The 12,011-nt window shown below is 42.9% G+C and overlaps 1 protein-coding gene across 2 annotated transcripts in view; it reads right to left on the reverse strand.

Moving 5' to 3' along the window:
• Nucleotides 1-1,051: 1,051 nt before the first annotated feature.
• Nucleotides 1,052-12,011, reverse strand: part of LOC125466664 (zinc finger protein 362-like) — a 67,614-nt gene continuing 56,654 nt past the window's right edge. For both annotated transcript variants that reach the window (XM_048561490.2, XM_048561489.2), the window contains exons 5-8: nt 10,549-10,773; nt 9,883-9,961; nt 5,967-6,125; nt 1,052-4,645 (exon numbers count right to left, since the gene is read on the reverse strand). In XM_048561490.2, coding sequence (XP_048417447.1) covers nt 4,529-4,645; nt 5,967-6,125; nt 9,883-9,961; nt 10,549-10,773 — 580 coding nt within the window. In that variant the 3' untranslated portion in view covers nt 1,052-4,528. The remainder of the gene's footprint in view (nt 4,646-5,966; nt 6,126-9,882; nt 9,962-10,548; nt 10,774-12,011) is intronic.

Here is a 12,011-nt window from a genome sequence, read left to right on the forward strand (position 1 = left end):
AATAAAAAGAGTAGGCCATTCAGCCCCTCTGTCATGCAATTGGATCTTGGCTGATCATTATCATACCTCTGTCAATTTGGAAGAGTAGGTGAGGTGGGAAGCTCACAATTTTTAAAAATTATTTGGATGAGCACTTGAAATGTCACAACATTCAAGGCTATGATGGCTCAAGGGCTGGAAATGGGTACTAACATTGATTTAGAATAGTTATTTGTCAGTGCAGACTCGATGGGGCTAACAGCCTCTTCAATATTGTGTGAATCTAGGATTCTGTTCGCTTTATACCTATAACCTTTACCGGTCATTCTCATGCCTGCATTTTCTCCTTTCCCCAGGATCTGATTTTAAACCTTTTTGATAATAATCCTAAGTCAGTTTCCTGTAAGCGGACTGGCATTTTTAAAACGTAGAGTTACTCAGGGTGCATACAGATTAATTTTCCACTTCTTCTTACAGTCCCTGATTTCCACCTCGTGCAGGCAGGTTTCAGTACAGCAGGTGTGCTGCAGCAGCTCTCAATAGCCCAGATTTGGTGGAACATAAAGAGTTCAGAGTTCTTGCTTGATATCACTGCCCAAAGACCCCTAGTGGAGCACAGGGCTTGTCCAAGCTCAGATTCCCTTCATACCTGAGCAGACAGACAGACAGACAGACTGCCTGCTAGGACTCATGTGGAAAGACTGACCTGTTAAGTGAGATATTGGAACCAGCAGAGCAGGGTGAAACATGAGGGCTGGGCAGCATTTAGGACGGAGAGGCTTCCCTGGACCTGCATTCACCTAATATCCATCCACTCTACCGTTCTGGAATCAGTGAATGTAAAACACAGCATTGAGTATCAGTCGGAGATGGGATAGAAAGAATTGCCGATGCAGGAGTCAGAGATAACACAAAGCGCAACTGCAAGAACACAGCAGGCCAGACAGCATCAGAGGAGCAGGAAAGCTGACGTTTTGGGTCGGGTCACTTCTTCAGAAAAAGGGTCCCTTTCTGAACAAGAGTCCTGACCTGAAACGTCAGCTTTCCTGCTCCTCTGATGTTGTCTGGCCTGCTGTGTTCCTCCAGCTCCATACTGTGTTATCTCAGTCTAAGATGGCATGTTTACAAAACAGGAACCAAAGGGGTCTTTGAATATTTGTGACACTGGTCTGATGCAGAGCACCTTGCCCCCAGAGGTAAAGTTTGACTCATTAAGTCCCAATTCTCCCGGCACTCCTCAAAACCAAAAATAAATGGTCACTTTGTTTCTCAGATTGTAGGTGGTGCAAATGTCCCCATAGGCCAACTATTGCATCTCCCTGAGAAGTGAAAATCTTTCAAAGTGGCTTTCTTTTTGACTTTTGTTTTTACACAGAATTGTGTTTTTTCATATAGAATTTTTAAAAAAATCTTCCTCCAAAACATTACCAGCATCAAGTGCTCTCGGGCCGGGCACAGCAGAGACAGCAAAACAGCAAAGGTCCCTGCAATGACTGACAATGCCCCTTGATCACTCTGTGTTAGCAGTTGTCACAAATGCAAATAAAAGATGTATTGCTGTAATGTTTACAACACCAATAACATACAGTGGGTAAAGGACACATTATAAGTTGCCATCTCCTAATGACACTGGAGAGATAGCAAATCCATATCCTCTTTTCCTTGTATGCAGTGTTAGTGACATCGTAAATGTGGTACAACGTGAGAATGATCCTAAGTGCTTTTTTTCAGATGTTGCTAAAGATAACAACCAAGGGAAATCTTCCTACTCAGCTTACTATGTTGCTAACACATCACAACTAGAGGAATTAATTCCTAAAAAGGTACCAGCCTCTTCCCCAGATGAGAAGTCACGATGATACTTTCCTATCTCTCACTGAGTGAGACTGCTTGGCTTGGTGTTGAGCGCTGACGGGATCACAATGCGACTGTGACAGGTTGCTTTCACCAAGCACCCTTACACCCAACTGAAAATTTCACTCAACACTCTGGACATCAGTCAATGCCAATTCCCACAGTTAACAGTGTTCTAATTTACCCAGATCAGGGCCTATAACCAACTGTGACCTTGAAACAATTTCTTTTAGAAACTACCTTCACTGCCAAATCTACCCCCCGCCCCCCACACCCCCAATATTATTTCAAATTATATTATTTTAGACTGTTCCACAAGAACATTAGATTAGTGACAGTGCAGGCTGTGTCTAATCTACATCTGCAGGCTGAGAGGGACACTCCCTCGGGCATAACTGAATTATATATATTTATTTATATATATATATATAATATATAATAATAAAAAATTAAAGAAGAGATTACTATCATTGATCTATTGTACAAATCTCTTGGAAGTAACACTACGAAAAATGACAACTGAATCTCAACTTTAAAAAAATAAAATAGGGCCACAAAATCCTAGGAGCAGCAGAATTGGTGCTGAATGTTTGAGTGTTGTTCAGCAGACCCTCATAGTGTCCTGAGCTGCACTGAGTCATTCATTACAGAATATCCACTGTGTATCTCATTGCCTACACATTGCTGAGTCTCTCTCCACTGGAGTCCACAAAGACCAGGATTCGATTTCAGTTTTGTTTTAATCTATTGTCTATCTCTGTCTTCATGTGGCACTCCCTGACCAAGGAAAGCACAACAAGAACTCAGCCTATTCTGCTCCAACAAGGTGGAGCATTCCCAGCCCAGGAGAAATTTCCTTAATGCACCACTACGGCATTTTCATTCAACGGGCATAAATGATCATTGCGGCTTCACTCAAGTGAGACTGCCAGTTTAGGGATGAATTGTGTTGGGCCAGCGAAAACTATTTTATTTATGTGGTCCTTGACAGCTCAGAGAAAGAGGCTGTCTCATCCTATCAATTTGCATTGATTTTTCAATTTAGGAGCCCCCCAAAGTTGGAAGAAACATATATAATCTCAGGGTCCAAATAACTGTTCCAAAGAAACTTTTGCTTCCCTTTTCTGATCTACACAATGAATTTGATTACAGTCCCTTCTTTAATTCACTGCAAAGTTTCCATTAGTCTATACATAAATCATTAGTATATACATCTATAATCTGAATAGATTTCAATCTTGAAACCACTCCTTTGTTTTCATTGGGTTTTATAAAAACGGCATTGGCCTTTTGACTGAATTCTGGCCTAAAATTTATCTTTGGATAGCTATTCCGTATCCATTCCATATAAAACCTATCTGAGCCACCACCTCTGCACATCCCACCAACTCCCACAACGTCTTGATTTCAATTGACCTCCCCATTTATGTCTTATCAAAGGAGATTGACTTCATGCCAGAGTATGGGACAAATCTCTTCATTCCCAGCAATGTGTTAGCACCTTTGTCATAAATGCATCACGGAGATGTGTTTCAGAATAATTCGTCTTATGCATTGGTAAACAGAGAGATTCACCAAATGTTTTTGTTATGACCCTTTTAAGATCCAACGCATGTTGAACATGGATGATGAATGGATTCAACTCCAGGAGGAAGGGCCTTGCAACATGATAGGACATGCATGTGTTTGCTGGCAAGAAGTGACAAAAGGCAGGCACTCATGGAAGGTCAGACTTGATCACCACCCAAAAGCACTCTCAACACTTTTGGAGTACCTGCCTGAAAACTGAACCAGTTTGATTTCAGCGCACCTCATGCTCATTTTCCTGGGATTTCTGTTCTGCAGCCTTTGAGCCATTGACTCTCTATTAAACTGGTCCTAGTTCATCTGCTTTGCAAATTACATTTGTAAGGCTCTCATACGCTGCAACAAAAGGCACACTCAAACTTGATTCCTGCTATTCATGACAACTTGTCTTAAGTGCACAGAGGCTGTTTAGTTGTCAGCAAAACAGTTTATAATATCATAGACATGTTCAGTGAGGGTGGATGTGGGTATTCTGTATTGAACTGGTTAGGATGCATATTAAAAATGAGTTGTCTCTGGGGCCTGTGTACAGCCTGAAAAAAGTACAGCAAAGACGTCAACTAAACACTTGAAAATTGACCATACATTTAGTATAATAATTCATATTCGCTAATAACCAATAATTGAAAACTAGTTTTGTCGCACTATCACAGAACAACAAAATGAGATACTGCTTTATAATTCTATATCTAACTGATTCCTCCTTCGTCTTCCTGTGTAATAGTAAGACATATTAAACATTAATAAAAGTGGTGCTCTCAGACACAGCTTATGAAGTCTTAGACAGTACAATCCATGCCCTTATTGAGGAAGTTACCAGCCTGTAGCTCACATCATTGCTTCCAGTGCCGTTGCCCAGCAACGGAAGGTGTTTATCCGAGGGATACAGGCACTCACCTCCTCGGCGATGGATGACACTCAGGCTCAACAGTCTTTGGGAGTCTCTGCAATGATGCGAATGTTTCTGCTGTGATTAGGTCTCTTTTCAGAGACTGAATAAATAGCAGGAGGAGGCAAATGAGAAAGAAAAGCTTCTCATCCATCCGCAGAAAGCACCTAACCTCAGCCCCGGAGCATCCACTTCCCAGAGTTCTAACACGGGGGCTGATTAAAGGAGGGAAATCCGAACAGGACAACTAGGGGATTCCGTTCTCTGAGGGGAGTGGGTGTCCATTGCATGCTCTACTGCTGTATGCTTTGCCATATGTTTGATGAGGTATGTCTCCTGTAAAAAGTACAAAGGTCACAAATTTCAGCACTGGGCTCTTCACACAATGGATTCAGTGAACACAGTACTAGCTTTCTTGAAATACTATGACAATCACGCAATTGCTCCCCAACTACCGACCCCCACACATCTCCTGAGCAACAGTGTGTATCATCTACAAGATGTACTGCATCAACTCACCAAGGCTTCTTTGACATTACCTTCCAAACCCACAATATCTATCACCAAGTAGAAGGGCTGCCAAGCATAAGAACTGCACGTTCGGCCAATTTCCTTTTCAACCTAACCACCATCCTGTCTTGGAGCTGTACTGCCCTTCCTTCGTTGTCACTGGGTCAATATCCTGCTGGCAGCACTGTGGGTATACCTACCACAAATAGACTGCATGGTTGAAGAAGGGCAATTAGGGATGGGCAATAAGTGCTGACTTTGCCAGTGGTGCAACATCCCATGAAAGTATTTCAATTTTTAATAACTCACACTGAAGCACTAATCAATATCCCACACTCCAGCACTAATCAATATCCCACACTCCAGCACTAATCAATATCTCACACTCCAGCACTAATCAATATCCCACACTCCAGCACTAATCAATATCCCACACTCCAGCACTAATCAATATCCCACACTCCAGCACTAATCAATATCTCACACTCCAGCACTAATCAATATCTCACACTCCAGCACTAATCAATATCCCACACTCCAGCACTAATCAATATCGCATACGAGTAAGCCACCATTAAAGAATATTTCATACCCCAGCACTATTATCACTATGCCATATCCCTGCACTAATCAAAATCACACACCACAGGAATAATCAATATTCCATATCCCAACAATAATGAGAGTTCCACAGCCCAATACTAATCAACATTCCATATCCCAGTAATAATCAATGACCCACACCACAGCACTATTCAAAATCATATATCACAGCACAAATCACGCCCCTATTCCACCTCTAATAAATATCTTGTATCACAGCATGAAAGGAAATCCCCCATCCCAGCAATAAACAATATACTGTGTGACAGCACGAATCAATGTCACGTGTTCCGGCACTAACTGCCGTCCCATATACCAGCACTAACCGATGCCCCCCCGTGCCGGCACTAACCGATATCCTGTGTCCCAGAAATAAGTAATATCCCACAGACAGTACCAGTCAATGCCTCAGGTAATGTTTCAGCTGCAGTACGAGTGCCCACAGAGTAAAATGAGAAGGGAATCTTTCACATTTTCAAAAGAGAACGCTCTCTTTATCATGGGAGTGAGGTTTTCAGTAGGAAGAGAAGTTGCTGATACGTACTGAGGTGTAGGCTCGTCCACACATGCTGCAGCAATAGGCTTTAGTGTGTTTGACCGTATGTGTGGAGAGGTGGATCTGAAGTGAGGCAGAGTCCGAGTATGCCCTGTAGCAATTTGGACATTTGTACGGCTTGTCTTTGTTGTGTTGCCGTTGATGAGACTGAAATAAAAATTAAATATGTAAGGTAGAATTCACACTTCACAACCACAAAACATCTAAATGCTCTTCACTGTCACTGAATTAATGTTTGAAGTGTAGTTCCTCACTATGACAATAGCATTCACTTTATAATGAGGAAAGTCTCACAAAGAGCAAAAGAAATTAATGAGTGTGTTCACGTAGTATCAACTGAAGGAAGACATGATCTGTCCTAACTTAACCCCACAAGCTCCATTCCAAACAAGGTATTTCTCAAATTTCCTTATGTCAGAGTTAACTGACTCTCCCCCATGTGAGACAGCTGTCTGTGGTGGAAAATATTTCTTTCAAGGTGCAGACTACCTAGAGAATGAGAGAACTTGTTACTTCAGCAGAAAATGCATCAATCTGCTACTCTGTCTTAAAACACATAGAGGTGGATAAATCCCCGGGACCTGATCAGATGTACGCCAGAACTCTATGGAAGCTAGGGAAGTGACTACTGGGCCCCTTCCTGAAATATTTGTATCACCGATAGCCACAGGTGAGGTGCCAGAAGACTGGAGATTGGCTAACGTGGAGCCACTATTTAAGAAAGGTAGTAAGGTAAAGCCAGGGAACTATAGACTGGTGAGCCTGACATTGATGGTGGGGCAAGTTGTTGAGGGAATCCTGACGGGCGGGATTTACACGTATTTGCAAAGGCAAGGACTGATTAGAGATAGTCAACTTGGCTTTGTGTTCGAGAAATCATGTCTCACAAACTTGATTGAGTTTTTTGAAGACGTAACAGAGAGGATTGACGAGGGCAGAACAGTGGGCGTGATCTATACGTAGATCAGTAAGGTGTTCAACAAGGCCCTGCATGATAGACTGGTTAGCAAGATTAGACCGTGTGAAACAGACAGAGAACTGGCTATCCGGACACAGAATTGGCTCAGAGGTAGAAGACAGAGACTGCTGGGTGGAGGGTCGCTTTTCAGACTGGAGGCCTGCGACCAGCTGTGAGCCACAAGAATCGATAATGGGCCCACTGTGTTCCATCATTTATATAAATAATTTGGATGTGAACATAGGAGGTATGGATAGTAAGTTTGCAGATGACACCAAAATTGGAGGTGTAATGGATAGCGAAGGTAGTTACCTCAGAGTATAACAGGATCTTGATCAGATGGGTCAATGGACCAGGGAGTGGAAGATGGTGTTGAATTTAGATAAATGTGATGTGCTGCATTTTGGAAAGGCAAATGAGGATAATGATGTACTTAATGATAAGGTCCTTGGGAGTGTTGCTGAACAAACAGACCTTGGGATGCAGGTTCATAGTTCCTTGAAAGTGGAATATGGAGTCAAGGTAGCTCGGACAGTGAAGGCGGTGTTTAATACGCTTGCGTTCATTGGTCAGTCCACCGAGTATAGGAGTCAGGAGGTCATGCTGAGGCCATACAGGACATTGGTTAAGGCCACTTTTGAAATCCTGTGCGCAATTCTGGTCTCCCTGCTATAGAAAGGATGTTGTGAAACTTGAAAGGGTTCAAAAAAGATTTACAAGGATGTTGCCAGGTTGGAGTGTTTGAGCTATAGACAGAGGTTGAATAGACTGGGGTATTTTCCCTGGAGCATCGGAGGCTGAGGGGTGATCTTATAGAGGTTTATAAAAACATGAGGGGCATAGCCAGGATAAATAAACAAGGCCTTTTCCATAAGACCATAAGTCACTGCAATGGCCTCAACACATAGGACTATGTGCTGAGCCAGGCTCTAAGCTGATCAGCCTTACCTATTATACTGCTTGCATTGAAATAAACTCACTTTGGTTCATTAGACCCATCACGTTTATTTACCTGTCTCTGTGTGTCTTTTTGTTCTGATTTACTGGTCCTAACAGTTACTTTCCCCTCAATCCCTCCACTTACTAACGTGCTGCTCTGGTTCCCAGCTCCCTGCCACTCCAATTTAAGTAGCGCTAGTAGCACTATTGAACCTCCTTCAAGGATACTGGTTCCGCTCCAGTTTAGGTACAACCTATCCCTCTTGAACAGATCACCCCTGCCCCAGAAGAGGTCCCAAAGATCCAAGAACCTGAAACCCTGCCCCCTGCACCAGCTCCTCAGCCACACATTCATCTGTCCTAACTTACAATTCTTCGCCTCATTAAAACGTGGCACTGATAGTAACCCAGAGAGTACTACCCTCGAGGTCCTGCTTTTCAGCCTCTTTCCCAACTCCTTGTACTCACTCCGCAGGACCTCATGCCTCTTTCTACCTAGGTCATTGGTACCAAAGTGTACCACAACCTCAAGCTGCTCACCCTCCCTCCAAAAGGGGCTTAAGGGCAAATTGTTTGCACAGAGGATGGCGCGTTAATTAGTGACCTGCCAGAGGAAATGGTGGAGCTGGTATAATCACAACATTTAAAAGGCATCTGGATGGGTGTATGAATGGGAAAGGTTTAGAGGGATGTGGGCCAAATATTGGAAAATGGGACTAGATTTATTTAGGATATTCTGTTGTCATGAACAAGTTGTCCTGAAGGGTCTGTTTCCATGCTTTATATCTCTATGACTGTTTCCACACTGTAGGGATTCTATCTATCCATGACTCTATCGACCTGTTTAAAATTTTGCAGGACACAACTGATGAACCTTAGATCTTAAGCTTCTCATAGGATTATCTGACCTAACCCCTGCTAGGCATATGTGGGTCCTCCTTTGGTGCAAATCTAACGGCCAACATCACCCTTTTGTTTGTGGTCCTTCATCTTCTGTGCTATTTTTCCTTCATTAGGTCAAAGGCCATCTGAGGGGTCACTAAGGGGTCGCAGTCACGGGATGAGTGGCATGCTATTTGAAAGGAGGAGGAATCTCTTCACTCAGAGGGTGTTAAATCTTTGGGATTATCTGCCTCAGGTGATGTGGAGATTCAGCCATGTGAGTTCAAGACAGACGTCTTTTGATTACAACACATTAAAAATTTAAGGAGTGATTGTAGGAACAGGGGGCTGAAATAAACGATCAGCCGTGATCTCATTGCAAGACAAAGCAAATTCAAAGCGCAATCCAGCCAATTCCCGCTCCTATTTCTTACGTCTGCTGAAGCCATGAATCAGTTACATTGGCGCTCTGCTCTTAATCGTCCACTTTCTGGGGAAGTGCCTGGATTTGGCTTTCATTTCGGGGTTTCTATTCCACCAAAAGGTGCTTGTTGAGTTTATTGTGGAGTTGAAGATACTTAGAGAAGGAACCCTACAAGAGCTGGTGAGTAAGATCGAAACGGAGGTAAAGCAAGGATCAGGTTTTAAGTTAGACCGATTTAGCTTCTGTAAGCCTGAGGCTGGAGGTGGAGTTCAATAATTTTTAGCTGCTGCCACTACAAAGCTTGCCTGATGAATGACTGTCATCTCTCCTCTTGCCCCAAAACCTTTGCTTCGCATTATAATCTCTCTGCTTACTCCCTGTTCCATTAATATTTTGATGGTTGCTCTCCTGAACCTTCCTTTCTAATGCATCCTAAATTTTAGGCAGAAAATCTTTGCCTCCTGACCCATCGCACCACCTTCCACTCTGGATCGTTTTTCTTCTCTTGCCCGCATGAAGACAGGATGTTATTATCCCCATTGGCCCTCGAGCTGCATTCAGCAAGCTCACCCGAAACCTGGTTTATTTAACAGCTGCAGCAGGAGAGAATTTTGGCATCCTGCCTTGTACCTTGATGAAGTTTCAAGTGCATTTGCAACTCACTGGCAACATCTAAACCAGACAAGTAGTTGCTCACTGACCTGCAGGTTTGATAACTGGGTAAAAGCCTTCTCACAGCCTGGGTGTGCACATTTGTACGGTCTGTCCCCAGTGTGGATCCTGCATTAGAGAAAGCACAATTCATTTGTTTTGTTTTGTAGGAATATCTGTACTCCATATTGCGGGTGACAAGATCTGCCAAGGAGCCCAGTCTCAATTTACCATTTGATGGAGGGCTGTTCTCGTAGTGGTCTAACACAGGAATGCAAGTTCAAACCCACAGTTTCCCACTCATGGAGCTCCTGACTTCAACCTTCTCACTGTCAGTAGTTACCAAGTGGAGAATTCCATGCAGGAAAGGAGACAAAAAAACTAATGGATCAATAGTTTGCCATTAATTGGGTCCAAGGTACCTAATTCTAACTAACCAAGCTTCTTTTCCAGCCCAATGGTTCACACTCTTATGGGATCCTTTAATCTGTAGATTCACTTGGACTATCGCTGCTTTCAGCCAAGAAATCTGGAATTAGATTGTTACTCCCACCAGCAAGTGAGTGGTAATGATCACTGTGAGTATTGGAATGGGACAGGATCACTTGATAAACAGAGTGACAGTTTGGGAGGAGAGGCAGAAGGAATTAAAATGTAACCATGCTGAGACATTCACCAAAACAAAACCAGTTCCACAAAGTACAGGGTTTCCCTACCTTGTGTGCTGTTGTAAGTGAGAGAGCTGCCGGAAGGATTTCTCACAGTAGGAGCAGTGATAGGGTTTCACTCCTAAGTGGATACGTAAATGCTGAGCCAGGTATGAAGCATTGGCAAACGACTTGGAGCAGTGTGGACACTTGTGAGGTTTTGCTTCGGTGTGTGACTTGGAATGAATTTGCATTTCGGATTTGGAGAAGAAAGTCAAAGGGCAGATTTTACACCTGGACAGGAGAGTCAGAAACATGATTCCATCAGACAAAAGTCCATCAAAACCAAAATATTGCAACCAGCTTCCTAGGCTGTGATTACTCTCTCGAAGATGCTGACTCCAGTTCAGCGGTAGATTTTAACTATGCCCACTGCCCTCCATGCCTCTCTCAAATGGCTTTACTAAGCAGCAGCTCTGGTCAGTTTGTTATTAGAGGCCAACATTGGCCTCAGTACCCATGGGTGACAAATGAAGAAAATCAGCCAACATCCAACTTCTGCTACCCAATGAACCCATCTAAAAAGTAGGCAACTTGTGCACAATATACTAAGGCAGCATTGAGCTGAGCACTAAAATCCTCTGAAAACAGTTAATAAAAAAAAAACAAGGCCCCTACTAGGTTCCTCCTTTTAGCAGGTCATGCACCCATAGGATGTAGGTCAATCCTCTGCCAAATGGCAATTATTACAAGGTGCCAAAAATGGAGGCTGAGCAAAGCTCTAGAGCATTGGAGCTCAATTCAATGAGCAGAGAGGTCCCTCGTAACAGTCAACTGTGTTCTGAGATTGGAGCTTTTTGTCTTGGAGAAGCTGATCAACATTAGAATGGGAAGCAGTGTTCTCAAATGGTGAGCTGGATTCGAATGCAGGCTTAGCTTTGGAACTGGGAGGGGTTGGGGCTTCGTTCTAAAAAATGTGCTGCATTCCAAAACTAGGAGCTCTATTCTTGAATGGAAAATCCTGGTAGAGAATGGAGGAGTCCAGTCTGAAATGATGAGAAATGTGCTACAGTGTACTGCGCTGTTTCCTCTGAGAGAAGGAATTTTGTTCTTAAGGATGAGCTGCTCTTTGGAAGATGAAGAGGCTGCAACTATTTTTATCCTGTGTCAACTGTAGTATTCCAATACATCTCTAAGGAGAGGCTTCATACTGTAAACAAAGAGAAACATTATCTGGAAGGCTCAGTTATCAGAGGCATAAGTTTTAGATAATTGACATAAGAACCTGAGGAAAAGAATACTTAAATACGTCATTGCACCATATCTTTCTATTTCTTTTTTCAATGTACTTATCTAATCTCAAATGCATCGATGCCTCCAGCATTTCATTTGGTGTTGAGTTCTACATTCTCAGTAATCCCTTGAAAACAATTTGTGCATTGCCTATTGGAGGTAAACTGTTTTTTTTGCCTTCCTCACAAGTGGAAGCATCTTGACAATTCTGAAAAGGTTTAGCGAGAAGGCTTCTATCA

This window comes from Stegostoma tigrinum, chromosome 28 (genome assembly GCF_030684315.1).
Source record: "Stegostoma tigrinum isolate sSteTig4 chromosome 28, sSteTig4.hap1, whole genome shotgun sequence".
Classification (NCBI taxonomy): domain Eukaryota; kingdom Metazoa; phylum Chordata; class Chondrichthyes; order Orectolobiformes; family Stegostomatidae; genus Stegostoma; species Stegostoma tigrinum.